The 25,240-nt window shown below is 60.1% G+C and overlaps 1 protein-coding gene across 5 annotated transcripts in view; it reads left to right on the top strand.

Annotated features, from left to right (window-relative positions):
• The first annotated feature begins 1,021 nt into the window (after positions 1-1,021).
• Positions 1,022-25,240, top strand: part of BCL9L (BCL9 like) — a 28,437-nt gene continuing 4,218 nt past the window's right edge. The window contains exons 1-8 of one of the 5 annotated variants that reach the window (XM_040258114.1): positions 1,022-1,800; positions 7,946-8,001; positions 16,513-16,614; positions 17,864-18,249; positions 18,958-19,077; positions 22,089-22,299; positions 22,455-22,539; positions 22,638-24,921. In XM_040258114.1, coding sequence (XP_040114048.1) covers positions 16,589-16,614; positions 17,864-18,249; positions 18,958-19,077; positions 22,089-22,299; positions 22,455-22,539; positions 22,638-24,921 — 3,112 coding nt within the window. In that variant the 5' untranslated portion in view covers positions 1,022-1,800; positions 7,946-8,001; positions 16,513-16,588. Of the gene's footprint in view, positions 1,801-1,827; positions 8,002-11,380; positions 16,615-17,863; positions 18,250-18,957; positions 19,078-22,088; positions 22,300-22,454; positions 22,540-22,637; positions 24,922-25,240 lie in introns of those variants that run through there. The other 4 variants (XM_040258112.1, XM_040258115.1, XM_040258113.1 and 1 more) reach the window with 4 other exon arrangements.

Raw genomic sequence — 25,240 nt, 5'->3', positions numbered from 1 at the left:
GAGGCATAGAAGGCACGGTCTGGGCCCTCAAGAATCTTTTGGGGCAACTAGACATGCACACGGGAGAGTGAAGATAAAACATGCAAGTAGGTACTCAGTTGGGTGACATAGATGTAATAGGTGGTCAAAAGAGTAGGAGGTCAGGGGCAGGGGAGAGCTCAGAGGAATCAAATAGCATGAGCAAAGGGGCTTGCCAGTGTCCTTCCTTCCTGAAGTGTCCATGCTTATTCCTTCTTGGTATTAATTCTGGGTGCTTGGGGACAGTGGGATCCAGGGAAAGTGCCCTGGGATAAAGAGACCCAAACTCTAGTCCTTGGCTTGCCACTTTCTGTCAGAGTAACCCTAAGGAAGTCCTTAACTAATGCAAGCCTTGTTGTCCTCATCAGTGTCTTGGGGCCATAACATTTCTCCTAGGTTTGTGGCAAACATTGGTATAACATACGTGAAATGCTTTTTTAAAGCCCTTTACTTCTTTTTCATTGGATCTATTCTCCTGTAGGGTCTTGGTGTTTTTGCGTAGCACTTTGAGACTGGGATAGAATTCTTTTGGGAAAACAACGGTTTCATTTTCGCAAACACTTTATTAGTATCCACATTGCACTCTGCTGAGGATTCAGATGAAAAAATTCAGTCCACATCCTCAAGGACCTCATGGTCTACTAGGAAAGAGCGATGAATAAAGTGAATAAAGAGATGTTCAGCGCATAATGAATGTGGGTGGGTACATGAAGAGGGGACCTAGTGGAGTGCGTGTGTGTGTGTGTGTGTGTGTGTGTGTGTGTGTGTGTTGTGGGATGGGGAGGTCTAGGCAACTCCCACTGCTTCCAATCAGTGTAGATAGGCAGGTAGGCTTGTCAAATCTCTCCCCAGCCTGAGATGTTGTTAGCACATCTCCTGCCCAGTCTTTGGGAATGGGGTGGAGGAGGGATAGAAGCCCCCACCCCGCCCCCCGGCCAACCAGCCTCCCGCTAGCCGGCCGGGCGCCTTACCGAGTCAGACCACTGGGAGGCTGGGGGAGCCGGGTTGGGCGAGGAGGCGAGCGAGATGGGGGAGCTCTTATTTTGACAGGGGCCTCTCCGGGCTCTGGTATGAAGGCAGAAGGAGGCAGCCAGAGAGCCCCGATGCTTATTCAGGCTGGGGAGCGGAGCCGAGTGGAGGGGCGAGCGAGGCTCCGGCAGCGCAGGGGAGCCCGGGGAGGCGGCGGCGAGCGGCGGAGCCAGTGGCCGGACATGCCCCGGACTCGGGGCCGCTGCACCACCGCCGCCGCCCGGAGCCAGCCGGCCGGACACCCGCACGCCTGGGTCCCCCGGCGCCGCGCCGCCCGGGGGCTGCGACCCGGACCCTCCGCGTCCGACCAACAATAAGCGCCCAGACAGACCCCTCCCCGCCCCGCGCCCGCCTTCCCCGCGGGCCTCGGGGAAAGTGAAAGGAGGAGGCGAAGGAAGGAAGGAAGGAAGGAAGGGAGGAGGAGCAGGAGCCGGAGCCGTGAGGTTGGGGCCGAGACCCCAGCCCCGAGCCCCGAGCCGGGCGGGTGCGCGCGCTCTCCCGCCGCTGCCCGGCACCCACGACCATGCTCCGCGGTTGGGAGGCAGGAACCCAGGCTCCCAGCGACCCTCGGATACCCACTCCCGGGCCGGGCTGGTATTGAGATCAAGGCGTCCAGGATCAAAAGATCACCACCTGCCCGCCTTCCTCCGCACCTCCAACTGGCGAGCAGGAGGACCCCAATCCACCCACCGACCCTGACCTGGTCATGGCGTCCAACTCCGGCCTGGCGTGAGGACCCCCGACCCGCGCGAGGTGAGGGGTGGGCTGGGACCGAGGGGGAAAAGTCATGCCAGGCCAGCTGTGGCGCGAGGAGGGAGATCCAGTTCGAACTGGGGAGGGGGGACACAGTTTGATTGTCTCGAGCCCTCTGGCACGCACCCTCAAGCTGTATAAGGGGTGGGAGACGCCCCCAGGGTTAGCGGAGGCTACTCTTGGGCCCCCAATCAGGTTGGCAGCCCCAAAGCACAGCGGGGAGGGCTCAGGGGCAGCCAGGGGACCCTGCCACCCTAGCGCAGAGAACAAGGCCGGCCTTGGGCCAGCTGGAGCAGCAACCCTGCCCTGGGGGCTTCTGGGAGATGTAGTCCCCCTCCCAGGCTCACCAACCCCTTGGGTCTCAGCCCCCAGCACTCCTCTCCTGGCTGATAGGAGCCTCCGGAAGGAGGTGCACTGGGATTGGAGATTGCTGGGGGTCCCCCTCTGCCCCCAAGCACTGTCTAGGAGCAGCAGGGGCTGTGACTAGAGAAGTCTCCCCAAAGACTCTGAGTGGTGTGGGCTTGGTTGGGGGGTGGGGCAGTCACACAGTTCCTTGGAGGTGTCTCTGCCCCGGCTCAGAGGAGATGGCCCCTGCCTTGGTCCCGAGAGCTCTTGGGAGAGTAACGTGAGGAAGAGAAGGGAGGCTTAGGGCTTCTTGCTTGGCTGGAGTATGCCCTGTCCCAGGGCTGTTGGAATTTGGTTTCAGGGGACACTGAGGTCCTCTTAGGAGCTGAGAGGGAGGGTGTCCCTGATGGTCAGGGAGTTGGGAGGGTGTCTCTCTGGAGCAGGGAAGCCAGGATCAGCTTCTATCTGTCTGTCCAGCTTCCTTCCTTCCGGGTTTTTCTGACACCCCCCCTCCCTCCTCCTTCTGTCTGTCTGCTGCTTGGGGTGTGGGTCTGTGTCTGTGTCTGGGGGGGCCTCTGCTGCAGGGAGGAAAAGCGTTCTTCTGGGAGAGGTGAGCGGGGCATGTGATTGAGCCCTGGGAGAGGGGCTTGGAGGCCCCCTTGATCTTTGGCCTTGGTTTCCTGTTTTACCTAGGAAAGCTGTCTTTACACAGTGTCTGCTGTAACCCTGCTGATGCCTCTGGAGGAGGGCAGCTCTCTGAATAAGGCCTGCTGGGTGGGTGGGCTTCTGCTCTCCTTGCTCTCCCCCGTCCTCAGCCTCTCCAAGGATCAGCCACTTCTTCTGGGCTGGGGCTGCCTGGCTTGTCTGCTGCCCCCCAGCACTGGCTTGGCTGCCTTCTCTAGGTCAGGACCATGATTTCATGGCCCCAGGGGAAGAGCATGTTCAGGCCCTGTCTTTCTGGTATCAGCTCTGAGGCGCCTGCTGATAGAAGCCTCAGGACAGAGTGAGAATGGGAGAGAAAGGTAAGGAGCAGGAAAGTCTGGTATCAGGACGGAAGGTGCTGCCCTCCCTCAGCTGATCAGGCTCCTTGGTCTTAAAGCACCAGGCCTGGAAGATCAGCCTTCTGGCCACTTCCCTCTGAAGGTTCTCTGCTAACCTGTGTTGCTTCAGATTGGGGTGAGGCAGGGGCTAATGTTGGGGAGAATTCTCTCCTGAAGAAGAGAATATATATAGTCTTGGATCCAGAGTAATCCCTGTGCTTGGGCTAGCAGGGCCCTCACGCTGGACACGGCTTCTGGAGGGCCATATGGAGACTCACAGTGAGTCTCCAGGTACTGAGGTTGAGGGTCCAGGTGAGAAGAGATGACAAGAGCCTCGGAGAGGGACTAGTGTTTGTGATCACAACAGTGATGATGTGGGACCTAGTGAACTTGCTTTTTGAGTCTGTGTTGGGCACTCATGCTTTCTTTGGATAGTTTCTGCCTCCCAACTTCTGGGTACATGAGTTAAACAGGAGCCCTGGGCTGGGGACTCAGCTTCCATGAACAGGCCGGGCAATAGCCTTCTGGGCACAGGCCTAGTGGGTGGCACTGTCGACTCAGCAAGGGCTGGAATGCCTGGCACCTGCTTTAGATTAAAGGAGATGCCTGCAAAGGGGGCTGCCTGCCTGCAGGGGGAGGGGCTGGGATGGAGCTCCGTGGAGCCCAGGAGTGGGGTGGAAGGAAAGGACCAGGGCTGTAGGCAGCTCTGGCAGGAGTGGAGGGCGCCACCCAGAACAGCAGCCCACCTCCGAGGAGCCCAAGGCGGGAACTGGGGGCCCTCCACACGGCCTCTGGTGCCACAGGCTGCCACTCTGTCCCAGCGCCCTGGGGGGCAGCTGCGGGGAGCCAGGGTGTCTGGGTGTCCAGTCTTCCCAGGACTGGAAGAGGCTTCCAAGGAGGTGGGGGGTGCTTTGGGGTTCTCCTTGGCCTGATGCCACGTTGACTCTTCTGGGGGCTCCTGGGTTGCTGGTAGTGAGGCACCCCAAGAGTCTGGGCACCCAGGGGTGCTGGAAAACAGCACCCTTTCCCAGTGCCAGGAGCCCTGGGCTCTGCTAGGTTGCCGACTTGGGGGGGAGGGGGCAGAGGGGATGACACCGTGGGAAAGTGGGCAGCCGTGGGAGCCAAGCGGGTACAGGCTGGGTGCCGCGGGCAGGGAGCCTCTGCCAGGCCTGCTCTCCCCGGGGTGGGGCTGGTTGTTCCAGGGACTGGCTCAACCTGTTGAGCGCCTGGCTGCTCTAACCTGACATCTGTGTCCCTGGCTGCCAGCCCCACTGGCTGCCCACCCGCAGCCACACTGTGGGGGCTGCACCCGAGGATCTGGGGCCAGAAGGCTCTGACAGGCCAAAGGGCCAGTCGAGGCTCCACCAGAGGCTCTTCCAGGGTGTGCCAAGTTTCCCCAGGTTCTACCCTCTAACTCCCAGAGCCAGGGCTGGAGCCAGTTGGAGGGCCAGGTAGCCAGAGGCTAGGAGCGAAGGGGCGAGGTGAAGAAAGCCACAGTGCTGGATCCGCTGCCGGGCACTCGGCCGCCCTGAAGGCAGCCTGGAGTTACCGCCTGGAATTTCCTCCGCTGGGTGCCAGGGCCGGGCCTCCAGAGCCCCACCCCCAGCCTGGCCTGACCTCCCCTCCTTGGGAGAGAGTTTCCCTGGGGCTTGGGGGAGGGGCAGTAAGGATATTCTGGTGCCCTGGGAAGAGAGGGGTGACTTCCTGGGTGTGGGGGTCTGTAGTACTGTGTCAGCCTCCTAAGTAAGGGCTGGCCCTCCCCATGGAGAGGGGGGAAGCTCCGGGTTCCCTGGGAGATGTCCCCCACCCTGCCTTGAGTGTGTGTGTTGGGGGGGCCCTGGGTCCCAGGGAGGGTCCCTGACCAGCTGCAGGCCCTTGCTGTCCTCCCACACCCTCTGCCCCGTAGCTTGAGGCCTGCCTCGGGGCTCTGCTAGCCAGCAGCCAAGGGGAACCAGCTGCCACTCTGCCGGGGAGAAGGTGGCCACCACCGCCCCCAGGTAGGGGGAGGGGCCAGGCAGTCTCCCCCTTCGCCTTCCGACTTCTCCAGTCCGCGGCTGGAGCAGAGGCCTCCCCTCCTTTCCGCCCCGGGCCCTCCCTGCTGGGCCCTGGCCACCTGCCCCTCCTAACCTTGGTGTCCCCGGGGCCGGGATGCCCTCTGTCCAAGTCCCTCCTCCCACAGGCTTGTGGCCCTGTGCTGGCCTGTCTTCCCCTCCCCCGCCCCTCCCCCTACCCCCAGCCTCAACTGAGAATGGCCCTGAATCCAGCATTTCCAGCATTTCGAAACCAGGATTGTTTTGAAATCCCTGAGCACTTCTCCACCCTCCTCTGACTCCCCTCCTCCCCACTAGCCCAGAATTTAGTGCTCTAATCTGGCTTCATGCTGTGCATTGCCTGGGTGTGTGTGTGAGAGAGAGAGTTTGTGCTAGCACAGGGCCATGTGCATACTACTCAGTGTCTGTGTGTGTGTGTGTGTATATTCCAATGTGGGTCTACCTTCTGTCAGCAGTTCTGTGTGACCAGCCGACGTCATTTGTGTTTCCTGGGCCCCCTTGGGCTTTCTCTATGAATGTGGGCACCTCTGTGGGTCTGAAGGAGTCAGTTTTGGAGAGTTTGTGTTAAAGAGGTACCTTGGATGTGTGTGTTTGGGGGTTGTGTCTGTTTCTCTCTTAGGTACACGTGTCTGAGAGTATCTGAGAAGTGTGTGTGCCCGGGGTTGTGTCTTTGATGCATGTGTGTGTGCATGCGCGCACACTCCGTGCACTCTGTTCCCGCCTCTTTCCTCCTCCCTTGGAACATGTCTGGGGGTGTAGCCACAGGTCTCCCCACAGCTCCCTGGGACATGAAGTCCTCTGTCCTTTGAAAGGGAGGTTTCCTGGAGGGAGGCCAAGGCTTCTGGCAGTTCTGTGGTCCTTGGAGAGAAGTGCACAGTGGGGAGACTTTGGGATAAACTGTCCCCAGGGCTGGACTCTCCTCCTCTGCCCTCCCCAGACACCCCGCATCTCAAGGGGTCTGATGCTCCCAGTCCATCCTCTTCTTGTCCTGGTGCTGTCGTGGGGGCTGTGACAGGGAGGCCCAGTGCTCTTCAGAAAGGGATGGGGGAAGGGACTTATCCCCCACCCCCTGCCCCCACCCCTGGGGTGGCTTGCTTCATTGAAGTCAAGAAACAGTCAGCCTCACCAGACCTGGCAGCTTTCAGAAAAGTTGACTTTGCTCGTTAGGGGCAGACAGCAAAACAAAACAAGACACTCATGTTTCCAGCCTAAGCAGAAGACAGAGGGGCCTGGTCTCTTGGGGGGTTATACCACCCCCAAAATATGAAGCATTGGCTGTGGGGCCAGCTGCCATTGTAGCCTTGACCCTGAGAAGTCCTTCTTGTTCTACAGTCCTTTATCGTGTTCTGCGGGATGAGGGGTTGTTAGTGGGAGCTTTCTTTCCCTTTTTTTTTTTTTTTTGCCAAAGCTAAGATTGTGATGGTCATGTCTGCACGGGATACAGGCACTTGGAACCTCGCTATGACTCAGTTTCCCATCCTGGGACCTCAGGCTATAATTGATGACTTTCTTCTAGAAGCACTTGTAGCAAGTCAGTGAAGAAGAAGGGGGCTGGGGCAGGGGCTGGTTGTCAGAGTCTAGGGCCTATGGAGACAGCAGCAGCGGTGGGCAGAGAGAGAAGCTGTCTCCTTCTAGCCCCGCTTCCCATGGCCTCTGGTCCCAGGACACGGTGGGAGGAGGGGAGGGGTAAAGGCACAGGTTGGTACAGTGCTCAGTGACCCAGCAGGGGGAGGGCCTTGGCAAGGAATCTTCAGTTTGTTTCTCAATCTCTGTCTCTGAGACCTGCGCACACACGTCACTGTAGACACCTTCAGGAGATGAGCCCAGAAAAGTCACCCAGGTGATGGTAGGACAGGGCGGTACCAGATGGGGACAGGTGGTACCATGTTCTGGCAGGCATGCTATGCTTGCCCCCTAGAATGGGCAGTTGGGCCCAGCAGGAGGTCCCCTTTCCAATTCCCCTGTCCTGGGCCTGGGCACACCACAGGCTGGAGAGGGTTAAGTCTGGTTGGCAGGGACAGCGGCCCCGCGCCCCCCACCCAGTGCAGTGAGAGAGAGAGGGAGGGGTAGTTAGCAGCTTGCTCTAGTTGGCTTCCCTCCCAGAATTCTTCGGAAAAGAACTCCCCTTTGACCCCCAGTACAAACTGAGCTGAGCCACCAGCCTCCCTCCCGCCTGCCTGCCTGTGGGAGCTTCACCCAGCCCCCTCCTACTGAACTGCTAAGCCCGATTCTCTCCCTCCAGGCCCTCCCAGCTAGGCCCAGTCCCCAGGACTCGAGTCTTCCGGGGACAAGGGAGACCACACAGGGACAGAGGACCCACGCCATTCTTTTCCCTGACACAGGATAACTCCGGGGTGGTGGGTGCTGGAAGCTGGGGTCCTCAGGCCAGGACGCGGGAGTCCTGCCCACCCCACCCCCGACTCTGGGGCTGAGCCCTAAGGCATCTCCAGGGCCTTCTCCTTTCCTGCTTCCAGGGGAGGGAGGGGGAGCCGTGCGGTGGGGCGGCTGGGTCAGGCCTGGCTCCCGGCCAATCCACAGAAGTCGTGGAGGGGGGGTGGTGTCCGAGTAGCTCAGGGACTTCCTGGAGCTACAAGCCTGTCTGTGTACATGCTTAGTGGTGTGCGTGCTGGGGGTGGGGCTGGGGTTCTGGGAGGAGCAGGGGTAGAGATTGCTGGCCTGGGGCTTCCAGCTGTGACCCTCTCTCCACAGGGAGCCCCAGCCCCGGTCACACCCTTGAGCCCGAGCCCGACACGCGTTATCCCGAGGTGAGAGGTCTGTGTGCCTGTGTGTGTCCCCACACCCTCCGTGCTCAGCTCTGCCTGCCTCTGCCGGAGCCTCCTGCTTGGCTTTTTGTCTTGGGCGCCCTCCTCCTGGCTCTCTGCCCCTACTTCTCCTTTCATTCTCCTCCCCCAGAGGAGGGGTTGCTGACAGCTTACAACCTGGGACCCAGTGGGGATGGGGGCGGGGCCCGGGCAGGAAGGGTTAAAGCGCCGAAGCCGCAGCTCCAGTGAAAGTCCCACCTGGGGTGGGTGGTGGGGAGCCCCAGCCCAGTCACCCCTGGAGGGCAAGGTATGGTTTCCTTCCTGGTCATCCCAAGGGCCTGCTACCCCGCTGCCTGCCGGCTTTGGCCTGAGCTGGCTGAGTCAAAGCCAGGATGGCCACCAGCCATGGTAATGTGGTTTCTGCCCTGGCCCCTAGACACACACACACACACACACACACACACACATACATCCACGCGCACGCACGCATGCACACGCACACTTTCTCCCTACTGCCACCCTACCCCCTCCTTCCCCCTCCTTCCCTCCCTCCCCTCCTTCCTTACTTAGCAACAACTCCCTGAATTCACAACAAACACGCCTGTAGGATCCCAGACTAGGGAAAGCTGGAGAAAGTACAGAACTAGGAGGAGGCACTTCTAGACTGTCCTCAGGAGGGAAGGGCTTCGAATCCCCCAACCCTCCCTGTTGGAGGCAACCACCCCCCAGGGACGGGGAGGAAAGTGGTCCTGCTTCCAATCAGGCAGTGAAAACACTGAGGGGCAGCGCCAGGTGTGGCCGAGAGGTTGGGGGGGCAGGGCTGAGACTCCACCCATCACTAGTGGAGTCCCACTTGACTTTTGACCCCTACCTGCGAAGTGGGAGGGGCCACAGACTCCTGCCTCTGGGCCTCTCAGCAGGGGCCTGTGCTGTTGCCATGGTAACCTGCCGGGTTCCCTCCCCAGACTCTGAGGGACCAGGATGGGTGATGGGTGGACGGGGCTGGGGTGGCCCGAGAACTTTACTCTCAGCCCCAGCGGGCCAGGCACCTGTGTTGAGGGGGCGGGGAGTTGTGGCCTCTCTTTGATCTTGTCCCTGGGTAGGAACTGTGGCCTCTGGCTAGGACCTGGTGTGCATCAGGTTTGGAGGGAGTCTGGAATGAGGGAGTGAGGCACCATTCTTTCGTCACAGCACAGAGGGCTGCTGCCAGGGCGAACTTGTATTGTGAAATGGTTAAGAGCAAATGGCTGGAGTATCTGGGTGCAAATCCTGACTCTTCTAAGTTTGGACTGTCTGCCTTAGGCAGTGTCCCTGTACCTCGGTTTTCTTATCTGTAAAGTGGGGATAAGAGACTTTTCTTGTAGAGTACTAAATTAGAGAATTAAATTAGATAATGCCTGTGATTACCAGCTTGATGTTACAGAGTAAATGCTCAATAAATATTAGAGATTTTCCTAATTATTATTAGTCATAGGAACTCCTGATCCTCCCAGAGGCTTTAGCATGGAGAAATGGGCGTGGGGAAGAAACAGCCTTTCCAATGCTTGAGACTCCTAGATTCTAATACCCTTCCAGATCTACCTTCTTGCTGCCTCAGTTTCCCCACTGCTGGTGCTGGCAGGCATCATGATTGCAAGTTTGGGGAATAGCTGTGGGCCTAGAGAAGGGTCTGAGGGCTTAGGGCCTGCCTGCCTCCCCATCGCCCAGCACTTCTCAAGGCTGAACCCCTCCTCCCCCAGGCTATTAGCTCAGATCAGCTTCAACACCCCTCCCACCATCCCATCTCCTGCCGCTCAGTTCCTTTACCAGGCTGAACAGCCATTAAGACACTCTGTCCTTCAGTGGCTTAAATGGCTGCCTCCTCTCTTTCCTGGCCTAAGGGGTCTGGGACCTTCCTTGGAGAGAAGAGTAGCAGGGAGGAGCTGTGACATGGATGGCAGCTGTCAGGCCTGCCTTGGGGCCCAGGGTCTACTGGATTCCCTGTACCCTGTCTGGGCATTTTCCCTGAGGGTGGCAGGGCAATGCCAAGGTCTATGATATGTGTAGAAGCCCAGATGGGCAGGCCCAGCACCTGCTGCACACAGATGGGCAGGAAGTCCATCCTGAAGCCCAGAGGAGGGCTGGGGTCATATCGGCATCCAGAGGACACCCCCGGAACACTTTCCTCTGCTGCATGGGTGCATGTGGGCAGGGCTGAGAAACGTTCTGTTTCAACCCTGTGTGCCCTGGGGCAGGCCAGGGGAGAATGCTGAGTGACTATGGGTGACCAAGGCTCCCAAAGGCCCTGGGATGACAGCAGGATGATGGGTGGGCTAAGGCTTGGGAACTTCTGGGTGAGGATCCCAGGACAGGGTAGCAGGCATGCCCACCAGGAGGAAAACTCTGCAGACAGGTGGTTTGGTCTTCTCAGGAGTAAAAGTGATCAGATGTGGCAGAGTGCCTGGGATTCCAGGACTCCTAGGGACCTTCTCTGGCCTGGTTCTAAGGGGGGTGGGCTGGAGCTCCTGGCTCTACTCACCACTTCTTTCTGGGAATAGAGGGATCTCCTCCCTTCTGTGGGCCTGGGAGTGAGGCATCAGTGTTGGCCTGAGCCATGCCTGACTGCTGGGCCGGCCATGCCGCCTTTGCCCAGCCCCTGGGGCCTGTTCCTTGGGCAGGCTGGGGCTATTTTTGGGATCGGGCTGGGGCTCTGGGGCTGGTTTCAGATGTTCCAATGTGAACAGGAGAAAATGGGAACAGATGGCTGGAGGGTTCCAATCAGTGGGTCCTGCTGGGAGCAGGTTATTTTTAGGGCCTTGTTAACCCTTTGGGGGCTATGGAGCCACCCCAAGAGGGACAGCCCTCTCTAGCTGAGAAGAGGATAGGTCTTCTCTCTAGACCTCTACTTTCAGAACTGTGTGTCCCAGTTGCTCTTCTTACCTTCTCAGACCCTCCACTCTTTAAAGAGGCCCATGGCAACAAAGTAGGTTCCTGCTTCCTCCCAGCCTAGACCCGGTAGGGAGACTGCCAAGGGGTGGGGGTGGCTGGTGGAGGGGATGTGGCCACTGTTGAAAGGAAACTCCCCTTTGCTTTTTTCCTGCTGTCTCCTGAGACAGCCTTATGGCTAAGAGAGTGGATAACTGCTCTCTGGATTCATGCTCTGGGTTTGAATGTTGATAAACCCAGTGAGGCCCAGAGGAGTCCTTGCCGAGGGACCTGACCTCTGTGAGGACGGAGGAGGAGCCAAGTTTTTGTACTTGATATCACTGAGATGATGCCTGTGGGCCCGATGTCTTGAAAGTCACTCAGTCATGTCCGACTCTTTGTGACCCTATCAACTATAGCCTGCCAGGCTCCTCTGTTCATGGAGTTCTCCAGGCAAGAATACTGGAGTGGGTAATCATTCCCTTCTGCTGGGGATCATCCTAACCCAAGGATCGAGCCCAGGTCTCCTGCATTGCAGGCAGATCCTTTATCGACTGAGCTATCAAGAGCAAATCTCTCGACAGTGCCCATCTTTACCAAATGCCTATGGATTTGGGCGCCATGTAGGGGGTAAATAAGGGGGCATCATGGCCCAAGGTGGTTTGTTGAGGGCTATGTCACAGGCATTCTGTTGGCTAGTTTCGCTATTAGCATCTCACTTGTTATATTGATCCTCATTTTGCAGATGAGGAAACTGAGGCTCTAAGGGCTGAAGGGACAGATAAAGTCCTGTCATTCAGAGGGGGTGGGATGTGATTGGCAACCTTGTCAGCCTGACTGCAAACCCACCGCTCATTCCACCACATCACTCATACTGCCCGCCGTGTCCTGGCCCCAGAGGGCGGCTAGGCTGCCAGGGCTGGGCCTCCTCGGGGAGCAGGTCTGAAATGAGTGTAGGAACTGAGACCTGGGGGCAGGGGACCCTGCCTGTCACCACTCTCACAATCCCCTAAGCCCTTCTGGCCTGAGGGTGCCAGGACTGACACCAGAAACCCCATTTGGCCTTCCTGTCTTCCCTGCAGGAGGATCACAGGCACACATCCTGTCTCGTCAGCCCCCACCCCCACCCCGTCCTGGCCCACATGCCCCTGCTTCCTGTAGGGTCATGGCAGTCTGGATGGCAACGTGGGCAGAGCTGGAGGGCTCTCCAGGTGCTGCTGGTGCCAGGAGTCTGGGCCTGGCCGGCGAGGTGAGGGCTGGGAGGATGTCTCTGTCGCTGGCAGCACCTGGGGGAGAGAGCCGGCGGGCAGGCGGGCTCTGGGTGAGGTCCCGCCCCTGGTGCGCTGCCTGTGCCAGCAGTCTGCCCGCACTCCGCAGCTCCCACAATGGCCCCATTGTTCCCAGCCGCCAGGCAGTTTGGAGGAGGTTCCTGGGCCACCCCTAATCCCCCCCAAAAAAAGGGTCCGATTAACCCCTTGGAGGATAGAGGCCAGGTGAGGTTCCCCAGGGAGCTACCCTGTCCATTCCTCTCTCTCTTCTGGGGATCCAGGCTGGGGATGCCACCTCCTACCACGTGTCCACAGCAACAGGGCACCTGGAGAGCCTGAAGTCCCCCATAGGGGAGGGAGTATAGACCCTAGACCCTCTCCCACCCCCAGGGTGGTGCAGGTGCCAGGGGGCAGGAAGTGCCAGAGGGGTGGCAGGCGGAGACCAGATATATTTGGGCCGGTGGGGCTAATTCCAGCCACCACCTCCTGCCCTACTGGCTCCTGAGCGCCTTTCCTTCCTGTGAAACCAGAGCTGGGTTGGGCCTAGCTCAGGATTTCGGTGGATTTAAAGAGGCAGCACCCTCCCTGGCAGCCTGGCTTCCTCTCCCCTTCTCCAGGTGGGGTCTGGGGCTGAGAGAAGGCTGGAGAGCCTCTGCCCCTCCCTTGCCCCGGGCTAACCCCTGGCCCTTGCCCTCGCTGGGGTACCAGGCTTTTGGCACTCCTTTCTCCCAGAGCTTTGAGCGGGTGGGGTGGGCGGGGGTGGGCTGTGGTTTCCTGTGTTGGCTGTTTGTGCCTGGCCCAGAGTGCCCGCCGCCTGCCTGGGCTTCCTGCCCTGTCTTGTTTCCTTGTGCCCCCCACCTCCTCCCCCGCCTCCCCCCTGGGGGGAGGGAGCAGCCAGGGATTGGGCAGTAGCCTTTGGGGGCACCCCACTGCCAGGCTATGACTGCTTCTTGAGGCCTGGACACAGGGGCCCTGGCTATTGGAGCCAAGTGAGGCGACCTCCAGCATGTCTAGGCAATGCTGCTTAGCCTGGTGGTCCCCACAAGAGCAGAATCCACCGCTCACCCCTGAAGCACCCTTCAAAGACCCCAGACTGGAGGGTCTGGGGCCAGGAATTTCCATGTCCCAGCAGGGCTGGGGTTGCCAGACATCACCCTGGGGCTGCAGGTGGGGTGGGGCTGGAAACTCCCAGACAAAAATGGTTGATTTGCATGGTCTCCTTTGGCAGGAGGTGGGGGTAAGTGGGGAGAGCTGCTAGGAACCAGGGTGAGGGGAAGGCCCCCCAACCCTGGAAGTCCCCACACAGAGGGTCCCCAGCAACACCTTGGTTCTTGAGCAGATTTCCTGCTGGGCGAGGAATCCTTGACCTCCCCACCCCGCTGAGTCACCACCTCAGGAAGAGGAAGTGACCTGGGTGATAGAGGAGAGCTTCTAGGGACCCTGGAGAAAGGGGCCTCAGGACCTCGTCTTGGGGGCTGCCTCTCCCCAGGTCAGTGGCCAAGGATCCCACCCCTAATACTCCCAGCAGGTCTCTGTTCTTTCAGCCACACAGGGTTCCTAGCTGCCCATTTCCTCTCTAGGGGTGTCTGCCCACTGCCTATGGAAGCATGAACCCTCCAAGCAGTGTTCTCAGTGCCCCTTTGCGGTGGTTTTGAGCTGGGCTTTGAGACTGGTGTGCTGGTAGGCAAATCAAGCAGAGGCTCCCAAGCTGGGAGCCGCTAAACAGAGGCAAGTGGCCATGCTGTGTGCAATACCTGTGGCAGTTCTGTGCTGAGCAGGGAGCTGGCCTGTCCCACCTGGAGGCCCTGGGCATCCATCAAAGCCTTCCTGGTCTCCCTCCCCCAGCTGAGGTCAGGTCTACTTTGACCAGTAGGTCACTGCTTCTCCCCCCGCTCCCAGCCCTGCCTGCCCCCCAGCGTTGCACCAGGAGGGCAAGATCTCAGGCAGGCTTTGTCTCAGCAGCCTCCTGGGCTCCAATCTCATGGGTCTGCTCCTGGCCTTTCACTCAGGTGACTGGCACCTGCTCCCTGTTTGTGAGCATGTCACTGCTCCCCACCCCACCCCACCCCCTAAGAGGAGTCCAGGTCTGTGTTCGCAGAGCTGCACCCCTTTCACCCATCTCAGGGGGCTCCTGGCCTGGTGCCAAAAAGCCCCCCTCACTTCTGTTTGTTTGTTCCTGCCTCCATCGCCAGGGCTTTCCAGGTCTTTTCCGGGGACTCTAAGTACATAGAGAAGGAGGGTCTCTGTGATCTGGGGCGGGCTGCTGAGGGGCAAAAGGGGGAGGTGTGAGATGGGAAAGTCCTGACTCATCTGTACTTGACTCAGCTCGTCCTGCTGGGTGGGATCGAGGGGGTGGAGTCCTAGAGGGGAGGGCAACTGGAAGATTCTTCTGGAGAGGAGCCTTGGCCCCACTGGGTACCCTGGACAGGATGAATTTTCTAACAGCCCCTTCCCAAGTTACTAAATGCCCCAGTATTTGAGGCTGTAAACAGAGGAAAGTGGGTAGCCTTTGCCCTGCTGGAAGCCCATCTGTCTGATGCAGGCACAGACAAGGCGTCATGACTGGAGGGGAGGACACTGCGGTGTAGGGGAAACACCGGGGGAACAGGGGCTTGGTAGGCCCCTGTAATGGTCCTGCGACCCAGGGGCCTCTGACTTCCTTCTCCCAGATCTCAGTTTCCTCATTGTGAAATGGGGATAGAAATACTGCCGTGGCAGGTGGTTGGTAGTTTTGAGGATCAGCGAGGTGGGGAAAGGGGAAGCCTGGGACACATGTCAGTCATGGGCCCGCCGCTAAGCCCAGGTGCCCTCCGGCTCTCCCCACCTCACCTCTCCCCCAACGTGATGCAAGCCTGGAGACTGGCCGCCGGCTGCTGTTCAGCCAGGCCTGGAACCGGAGGAATCTTCCGCTGAGAAGGCCAATGTGCCCTGAGGTTAAGTTAGGGTGAGACTCCCACAGGGTCCCTGGTGTGGCCCCCTCGCCGCCCCCCAGGTCCCAGCCCGGCCTGCAGCAGCCCGCCAGGGAATGTGCCCCGGTGTCTGGCGGGGCCTGTCACCAGGACGGAGCTCCAGGCCCAAGGCTCCTCCCCTCCCCCACCCCTTCCTGGGATCTGCGGGAGGGGCGGGGGGACAGGACCGGGGGCAGTCGGGTGAGGCTTCCGTGTTTGTGTAAGTCTGCTGGTTGGTGTATCTCTGGCCCCGTGTGTGTTTCTTTGTCACTACCGGGCTCAGCTTTCTATGGCTCCCTTGTTGTTGGGCCTCAGTCTTTTCATCTGTTCAATGAGTCGACGCGCCCCCTCTCTGCCTTCTGGCCGCCTCTGGAAACGTGCGCCCCCGGTTATTTCTGCGCTCCTGCTTCGGCCAGCGCCTCCCTAGCCGTCCCGCACACCTCCGCGGGCCGGCGTTTGAGCGCGCCTCTAGTTTCCTGGGCTCCGTGCGTGTCTTTGTCTCCCCGTCCACGTGTGAGCTGCGAGTGTGTGCGTGTGAGTCCAGAGTTCGGGTGCTGGTGGGTCCCCGGGGCTCCTGCCTGGCGGCGCCCGGTGCAGACCTGCACCTCGGCCCCGCCGCGGCGCGCGCCCGGCCCCTCGCCGCACTTGGCCATGGGTCTGTCGGGGCGGCGCGTGCGGGGCCGGGAGAGGCACGCTGCATCCCTGCCCGTGGCCCGCTCCCCGGCTCGCTGGCTCTGTCGCTCGCTCGCTCTGCCTCTGCGCTCGGGTTCTGCCGGAGGGGGCGGGGTGGGGTGCCGGGGCGGGGGGAGGGGAGGCTCCTGCATTCTTGCGGTCGGGGAGGAATCTGAGCCAGCGTTACTGGTCTCCAGAAGAGCCCAGCTGCAGCCCCGAGGCCCCGCCAGGCCTCTCACTGCCCGCCCGGGCCTGCTGGGATGGGCACAGGCTAGGCCTCGAGCTGGAGGCGTGGCATCGCCCCCACCTCCAGCCCCCTTCCCGCCCCGGCGCCCGGGGGCAGGGCGCCGCGCTGGGGCGGGGCGCCAGGGGTTCCCCCGCCCCCCTCCCCCGGGTGAGGGGCGTGCCTGGGAGCGGGAGTTCCCCCCCCTCGGGGGGCCTGACAGACCTCTCAGCCGCCCCACGCGGGCACCTTGGCAACCTATCTTTTTAGTGAATTCTGCCCCTGCGGCCCCGGGGGCCTTGCTAGAGACTGCAAGCTCCCTGAGGGTAAGGTGCGGGAGGGATGGATTCAGACCCCGACCTGGAATCCTTCCCGGCCGTTCCCACCCTACCCTGTCCAGTACCCTAGTCCCAGGGCTGCTGGGTCCTCCCGTCTCCCCTCCCCTCCTCGCACCCCCTCCCCAAGTCACAAGTTTTCTCTTTGGGGCTTGTTGCTGCAGTCCCTGCTCCAGTACCGAGTACCTGGCTGGGCCCTGGGCACGCACAGGGGCCGTAGCCCCACTGTGTGTGGGAGCCATGAGGATCCTGGCTAACAAGACAAGGTGTGTGGGTGTCGTGGAGGGCGGGACGTGTGTGTGGAGTGAGGGGAAGGGATGGGCCCAGTGCTGATGGGGCTGAACCGTGCAGGCTTGGAGAGCAACCCCTCCCCCCCACCCCGGGTACCTGGCTTCCGGGCCACCGGTGGGCTAAAGGGGGTCAGAATCGGAAGGCCTGCCCCCAGGCAGGAGCCCACAGCTTTAGCGCCTGAGCCTAGGGGACAGAAGGGAATGGAAGCGGCTAAGCCTGCTGTTCTAGTCCCTTCTAGTCCTTTCCTCTTAAAAACGGTTCGAGCAGACCCCGGGCGGCCCCGCTGTCGGGTCCGCTGGCGCCCTCTGGCCTCGGTCTAGCTGGGGGTGGGAACTGGAGGGGCGGTGCCTGCCTCCCTCCCCTTCCCCGGGAGAAGCCGGCAGACAGGGCCAGGCGGCAGCAGCAGGACAGCAGAGCTGAAATAAATCTGAGCTGGTGTGGAATGAGGGGGGATAAATATCCTCTCCCGTGATGTGATCTTTCCAGCGGCTATTAATAGGTCTCCGGGGAGGGGGAGGCGGTGGGGGGAGCGGGCTGGAGCTTAAAGGGCCCGCAGCCTAGGCTGCAGGAATCCTTGGCTTCAGTCTTCTCCACGCACCAGTCCCCTCCCCCTTTCCTCTTGCTCCTGCCTGCCGGCCAGACCTGCTGATGCACCCTCTAAAGGCATTCCTCTCCTGCCCTGGGGAGCTGTCTGGACCAATGGGCCCCGCAATCTGGTGTGCTTTCTCCCACTTCCCCAAGGGGAAATGGGGCTGGGCCAGGAGCAGTGATTCCCAGGTCCTGGGTTCCTTCCCTGCTGGTGCTGGGACACATGGAAGTTGAGGTTGGGGGCCCTAGGAAGGAGTGTGAAGACAGCAAACCCTTGAAAAGAGAATGCTTAAGGGTTGGCCAGGTGCTAGTGGAGGGGGTTGCCATGGAGGCTTGCAGTCTGAAGGATGCTGGGGCTTAGGGGCCGGGTTGGATTCTGCCAACATAAGGCCCGGGTTTTCATCTGGGAACTGGAGGGCGGAGGAGGTTGCCCCATCTTCATTCCCCAAGTGGAGAAGGGCATCAGCCCTTGTTTGAGGAGCCATGGAGGGAGATAAGGGATAGCTGGTGGTCCTAAGATGCCACTCTGCTCCCACCTCCCCAACCATTAGGTGAGGCAGGATGGGATGATGAAAATCCAGACCTGCTACACCCCTGGCACTGCGATTAACTTTTCATGTCTCTTCCACCTCCCAGGTTACCCCACCCCAGGAGGAGAGAAGCTCCAGGGAGCCCGCCGCTGTCCCCCCGCGGCCACTGCCCCCCTGCCCCAGCCAAGCCAATGCACCCAGAAAATAAGTTGACCAATCATGGCAAGACAGGGAATGGCGGGGCCCAATCTCAGCACCAGAATGTGAACCAAGGACCCACCTGCAACCTGGGCTCGAAGGGCGTGGGGGCGGGGAACCATGGGGCCAAGGCCAACCAGATCTCACCCAGCAACTCAAGTCTGAAGAACCCCCAGGCAGGGGTACCCCCTTTCAGCTCGCTCAAGGGCAAGGTGAAGAGGGAGCGGAGCGTGTCTGTGGACTCCGGAGAGCAGCGAGAGGCTGGGACCCCATCCCTGGATTCAGAGGCCAAAGGTACCCCATTTCCTGATCCCTAAGACCCCAGCATCGTCCACTGTCTTAGACACACAGGGGCTGGGAGAGCATCTTTCTGCACCCCTGGCCTAATCCTTACTTGCCATTCCTCTCCAGCATTTATGCAGGGGCAGCCTCTTTCTCTACCCGCCCCCCACCCCCATTATGCCCACCCATCTGCCCATTCTCAGGACTGGGTGGAGATGTCTCATCCTTAGGGCCACACAGGGTGATGGGGCCTCCCATCGGTCAGTGTCGGTCAGCCTAAGGCCTCTCCTGCTTTCCCACCAGAGCCCCCAGAGGGGGAACGGGAGGTGCTCTGGGGTGAGGTGCAGACCCACACACCTCCCAGGAACCTCCTGGTGTTCCAGCTGGTGGGAGCAAGCACTGGGGCCTGGAAGAGTAGCAGCAGCTTCCCCCTCCCCCCCCCCCAGCCCTAATTAGAACCAGTTGTGGTTGGGGATTACTTTGGGCTTGGTGCTGGGTGGGGGAGGGGAGACAGGCAGCGGGGCTGTAGAGAGAAATCAGAAACAAATGGTGTTGTGGTGGGGGCCAAGGGCTGGCAAAGTGCCCACTGTGGCCTGGACAGTGCCCCCTGGGCACTGGGGCATCTGGGGGAATGGGCTTGGGGAGGCCCCAGGTGTGGGAGGACGGGCCCTCCTGGGTACTCACTCACTCACTCTGAGCCCTGCCTGCCTGCCTGGGCAGAAGTGGCGCCCCGGAGTAAGCGGCGCTGTGTGCTGGAGCGGAAGCAGCCGTACAGCGGCGACGAATGGTGCTCAGGCCCGGACAGCGAGGAGGACGACAAGCCCCTTGGGGCCGCCCACAGTGAGTGCCCCTGCTGCCAGGATGCTGTGGCCCATGGTGTCCCCGCGGAACAGTTGCCCTGAGGGAGCCTCTTCTCTTCACCTAGGGCTTTCGAGGACCCAGGCTGGGCCAAAAGGAGCAAGGGATCGGGAGCCCAGGCTCCTCTCCCATCTCCCATCTCTGACTCAGTCCCTTCCGGCACTGACAGCTCAATCCCCCGCCTTCCACGTGCTCAGTAGCCCCCTGTCCTTAGGGACCTGGGTGGGGTAGGTAGAACCTTAGGTGGCTTCTCCAGTCACACTGGGAGGCCTCCTCCCCTGAATTCCTGTCCTCTGCTGCCACCTACTGGCCAGTAGAGGGAGGGCAGTGAGGGTTCAGCATCCCTGGGAGCTGGACAGCTGGCTGGACCCTGCAAAACTGCTAAAGAAGCCTGGGTGTGAGCTGACATTGACTGTGTCTCTGGCGCCCTTCCCTAACCTCTAATTGCCATCTGGAGCGCATCACCAAGATGAGGAGTGAGTGTGGGTGGGCGCCCACCTCTCATTCTTGCACAGATCAGCGTATACTTGGGCCTTGCACAAGTGATGGGGGAGAACCAGACATACTCCTGCCCTTGGGAAGCCTGTATGTGTTGATCTGATGCTTTTCCTCCAAGCTTGCAGCTATGTGTGGGGAGAAACAACTCAGTGCCTTAAGAAACTAGTCAGAGAATGTTACACTGTGAACTTTTCCGAGGCTGGGACTGTAGAAAGGAAGAAGATAAATTATGCGGAACACTTTGCTGCTTTGTTTTATTTAATTATGATAACAGTGCTGTTAGGTAGGTTTTATCAGGAAGCAAAAGAGGAGACAGACTCAGCAGATGTTTTTACAAGGAGCAGATCATGTCTGTGAAGATGGTGTTTGGGATCAGACATAGCCTGTGCAGCTGGCTGGCACTTTAAACATCACCTGGTCCCAGCATCCCCGACCCCCAAGGGGACTGACTGGTGGTTCACAAACCCTGGCCAAAGCCTTCAGTGGTAGATGCGGGTAGACACTGCTTCCCAGGACAAACCCTCCTCAGTTCACTTTTACAACAACTAGACTGTACCATCGTAGAAGCATGAAGACACAGGGAAATCGAAGTTGCTAATATCCCATACCGAGTACAAAGGCAATCAGTTACTGTTTTAGCTATACTGACATTAGATTCTTGAAGAGTTCTTAATGGTAGGGCAGTATAATGTAGAAGTTAAAAGCACAGACTCTGCAATCAGACCCCCTTTGTTTATATCCTGGATCTTCTACTTATCATTTGTATAAGTTTGGGAAAGGGCTTCAGTTTCCTCATCTATAAAAATTATATTTCTCTCTTAGGGTTGTTATGAGGAGTCAGTGAGCTGATACATGCAACACACTTAAAACAGTGTTAGCTTTTTTGTTGTTATCATTGTATTAGAAGTTTTCATGTTGAAATAAAGCCCAGGAACTTCCCTGCTGGTCCAGTGATTGCCAGTGGTTAGGACTCTGCACTTCCAATGCAGGAGGCACAGGTTTGATCCCTGGTCGGGGAACTAAGATCCCACATGCTATGTGGCGCAGGTGGAAAAACAAAGAAAAAATAAAACAAAGCCTGCCTCTCTCCCTGTAGCTTTTCCCCAGGAGACCTAGTTCTGTGTGTTGAATATGCACCATCCTCTTCTCCAGGGCAGTCCTCACACATTGAGGTTGGCTCTCAAGCCTCCCATCCCCCAAACTTTTTGCTCTATGTAAAATTGGAGGGACAGGGTCGAGATCAGGGCCGTTATGAGGTAGGAGAGTCACAGCAGATTTCTGCAAGGAGAGGAGCCTGCCCCTAAGCTCTGGGAAAGTGGTTACTTCCCTGGTTCAAGGGAGTCCTCTTGGAATAGTAAGTCCTGGCACTGTCTGCAGGCCACACGTTGACTGGTGGCAAAGGGCCCACCCACTCACTAGACCCAGTAATGACCAATTGAAGTGAAAGTCTCTCAGTTGTGTCTGACTCTGTGACCCCATGGACTATACAGTCCATGGATTTCTCCAGGCCAGAATACTGCAGTGGGTAGCCGTTCCCTTCTCCAGGGGATCTTCCCAACCCAGGGATCAAACCCAAGTCTCCCACATTGCAGGCAGATTCTTTACCAGCTGAGCTACAAGGGAAGCAGCAATGACCAAGTGTACATATCTTTTCTAGGCTAGGACTTACTGTCAAGCTGGTGACCGTGGATGAAAACCTCCGTCAGTGCTGTGGGTGGCCAGTCTACCCTGGGGAATGAACCCAGTGTGCTAGGCATTTGTAACTCTCTGTTCTCCAGTTTTTTTTAGTTTGTGACACAGTTATGAATTTGCTGTAAAAATAGATTTCTTTGACCAGCCCCTCCCCACTCCTGCCGGACTAGAGTTTAGTGTTTCCATTTTATAGATGAAGGAATGACGCCTTGAGGAAGTATCTTGTTGATACGGTTGCCGGTCAGTTAGTGGTAAGGCTAGAATGAACGCCATTCAGCTTTTGGACCATCAGTTGTACAAGCTCATTGCCTGCTTCCCTCATCTGGCCAGCGTGCGTGCACACATACACATAGCTGCTGCACAGCCCACAGTGAGGGGCCGCAGCCGGGCCAAGCGCAGGGCTCTGCACTGACTGCCTGTCACCTTGGGGGAGTAGTGCCACCCTTCCGAGGCTGTTTCCTCCTCTCTCAAGTGGAGTGCACCGACTCCTTCCTCCCAGGGTGTGACGATGGTAAGGTAGAGTCACTTCCAGAGGCGTAGTCAGGGCGCCAGGCACACGGGGGCCTGTTGGTTTCCGTCTCCTCTCTACGTGGTCCACACAAGTGCCGTCCTTGTCAAAGGCTGGGCTCGGGCAAGTCTCTGGAAGCTAGACTAGAGAAAATGCCAGATTGTGGCACCAGATGACCCTGTGGGCATGAGCCTCTCTATCCCTGGGCGTCTCTGGGACAGGACGGTAGGGCGTGGACTCCCCTCTGGCTCTCCTCTCTAAACCTGGGCCTCTTTCCCTTTCCTCTCTTGTGCAGATTGTAATGTAGCAGACCCAGCCATGGCGGCCCCACAGCTGGGTCCCGGCCAAGCCCCCCAACTGCCCCTCAGTGAAAGCAGCGCACCAGGCCCTCCGCATGGGCCCCCGGCCAGCCTCCGGCCTGACGCCCCCGGGGGCGGAGGCGGGGGTGTCCCCGGAAAGCCCCCCTCCCAGTTTGTGTATGTCTTCACCACCCACCTGGCCAACACGTAAGTGCCCCCTGCCATCGTTTGCCCAGCACCCCTCAGCCTGGGGTCCTGACTGCCTGCAGGGGGCCAGGGCTGGCTGGGGGTGGGATGGGTGAGGTGGAGGGCTCCCTCCTGCTCGTTGCTCTGAGCTGGTTATGCCCGACCCTCCTGTGCAGGGCTGCAGAGGCTGTGCTACAGGGCCGAGCCGACTCCATCCTCACCTACCACCAGCAGAACGTGCCGCGGGCCAAGCTGGACCAGGTGAGTGTCGCCTGGTCCGGGCACAGGGCTCCGTGAGCAGTGGACCAGCCACTGCATCCATTGGCCCATCTCATGGGTCTGTCTTTGTCCTCTTGCAGGCCCCCAAAGTGCCGCCCACCCCGGAACCGCTACCCCTAAGCACGTCGTCAGCAGGCACCCCTCAGTCCCAGCCTCCTCCTCTGCCGCCACCGCCACCCCCAGCTCCGGGCAGCGCCCCTCCTGCTCTGCCTTCCGAGGGGCCTCCTGAGGATGCCAATCAGGACCTGACGCCCAACTCAGTGGGAGCTGCCAGCACGGGTGGCGGAACTGGGGGGACCCACCCCAATACCCCTACAGCTTCCACCGCCAACAACCCGCTGCCTCCTGGAGGAGACCCCAGCAGCGCCCCCGGCCCCACCCTGCTCGGGGAGGCCCCCACTGGAAGTGGGCAGCGGAGCCTGGTGAGCTCAGAGGGCCTGTCCAAGGAGCAGCTGGAGCACCGGGAGCGCTCCCTCCAGACGCTTCGAGACATTGAGCGGCTGCTGCTCCGCAGCGGGGAGGCTGAGCCCTTCCTCAAGGGGCCCCCCGGAGGAGCGGGCGAGGGGGGCCCACCAGCACCAGCCCCCCCCGCCCCCCAGCAGCCACCCACGGCCCCGCCCAGCGGGCTGAAGAAATACGAGGAGCCCTTGCAGTCCATGATTTCGCAGACTCAGAGCCTCGGGGCCCCTCCGCTGGAGCATGAAGTGCCGGGGCACCCGCCGGGTGGGGACGTAGGGCAGATGAACGTGATGATGCAGAGGCTGGGCCAGGACAGCCTGACCCCCGAGCAGGTGGCCTGGCGCAAGCTGCAGGAAGAGTACTACGAGGAGAAACGGAGGAAGGAGGAGCAGATCGGGCTGCATGGGGGCCGCTCGCTGCAGGACATGATGGGCATGGGGGGCATGATGGTGAGGGGGCCACCGCCCCCCTACCACAGCAAGCCAGGGGATCAGTGGCCCCCTGGGATGGGCGCCCAGCTCCGGGGGCCCATGGACGTCCAAGATCCCATGCAGGTCCGGGCCGGACCCCCCTTCCCCGGCCCCCGTTTCCCAGGCAACCAGATGCAGCGGGTGCCAGGGTTTGGGGGCATGCAGGGTATGCCCATGGAGGTACCCATGAATGCCATGCAGAGGCCTGTGAGGCCAGGCATGGGCTGGACCGAAGACTTGCCCCCTATGGGGGGGCCTGGCAATTTTGCCCAGAACGCTGTGCCCTACCCAGGTGGGCAGGGTGAAGCGGAGCGATTTATGACCCCTCGGGTTCGTGAGGAGCTGCTGCGGCACCAGCTGCTGGAGAAGCGGTCGATGGGCATGCAGCGGCCCCTGGGCATGGCCGGTAGCGGCATGGGGCAGGGCATGGAGGTGGAGCGGATGATGCAGGCACACCGGCAGATGGATCCCGCCATGTTCTCTGGGCAAATGGCTGGCGGCGAGGGCCTGGCGGGCACTCCCATGGGCATGGAGTTTGCCGGAGGTCGGGGCCTCCTGAGCCCCCCCATGGGGCAGTCTGGGCTAAGAGAGGTGGACCCGCCCATGGGGCCCGGCAACCTCAACATGAACATGAACGTGAACATGAACATGAACATGAACCTGAATGTGCAGATGACCCCGCAGCAGCAAATGCTGATGTCACAGAAGATGCGGGGCCCTGGGGACATGATGGGGCCGCAGGGCCTCAGTCCCGAGGAGATGGCCCGGGTGCGGGCCCAGAACAGTGGTGGAATGATGGGAGGCCCGCAAAAGATGCTTATGCCCTCGCAGTTCCCTAGCCAAGGCCAGCAGGGATTCTCCGGGGGCCAGGGACCCTACCAAGCCATGCCCCAGGACATGGGCAACACTCAAGACATGTTCAGCCCTGACCAGAGCTCAATGCCCATGGGAAACGTGGGTACCACCCGGCTGAGTCATATGCCCCTGCCTCCTGCGTCCAATCCTCCGGGCTCTGTGCATTCAGCCCCGAACCGGGGGCTGGGCAGACGGCCTTCAGACCTCACCATCAGTATTAATCAGATGGGCTCGCCAGGCATGGGGCACCTGAAGTCGCCCACCCTCAGCCAGGTACACTCACCCATGGTCACCTCACCCTCCGCCAACCTCAAGTCACCCCAGACTCCCTCACAGATGGTGCCCTTGCCTTCGGCCAACCCGCCAGGACCTCTCAAGTCACCCCAGGTCCTCAGCTCCTCCCTCAGCGTCCGTTCACCCACCGGCTCGCCCAGCAGGCTCAAGTCTCCCTCCATGGCGGTGCCTTCTCCAGGCTGGGTCGCCTCACCCAAGACAGCCATGCCCAGCCCCGGAGTCCCCCAGAACAAGCAGCCGCCTCTGAACATGAGCTCTTCCACCACCCTGGGCAACATGGAACAGGGTGAGTCAATGGGGCCGGGCAGGTGGGCCCTGGACTCGCCTCCCGGGTGGGTGTGTTCTTGCCCGGCTGGGGTGTGTATGTGTGAGTTAAGGGGTCTGCGCTGGGGCCCAGAGGCGGGACGGCTCTGCTGGAGGAGCAGCCACTGGCCCCCATGTGTGAGCTTCCGTGGGGGCCATGTTCATTGAGCAGGGATTTCGAGGGGGGTTTGTCATATTTAGGATCTCCTTTCTGTTCAGGGCCCTGAGGCTACAGGAACTGCCTGGAGATGGGTGGGCTGTAGTGATCATGGGGGAATTGACGAGCCATCTGTGCCTGGGAG

Source organism: Oryx dammah, unplaced genomic scaffold (assembly GCF_014754425.2).
Source record: "Oryx dammah isolate SB20612 unplaced genomic scaffold, SCBI_Odam_1.1 HiC_scaffold_17, whole genome shotgun sequence".
Classification (NCBI taxonomy): domain Eukaryota; kingdom Metazoa; phylum Chordata; class Mammalia; order Artiodactyla; family Bovidae; genus Oryx; species Oryx dammah.
This window is presented reverse-complemented; position numbering and strand designations above follow the sequence as displayed.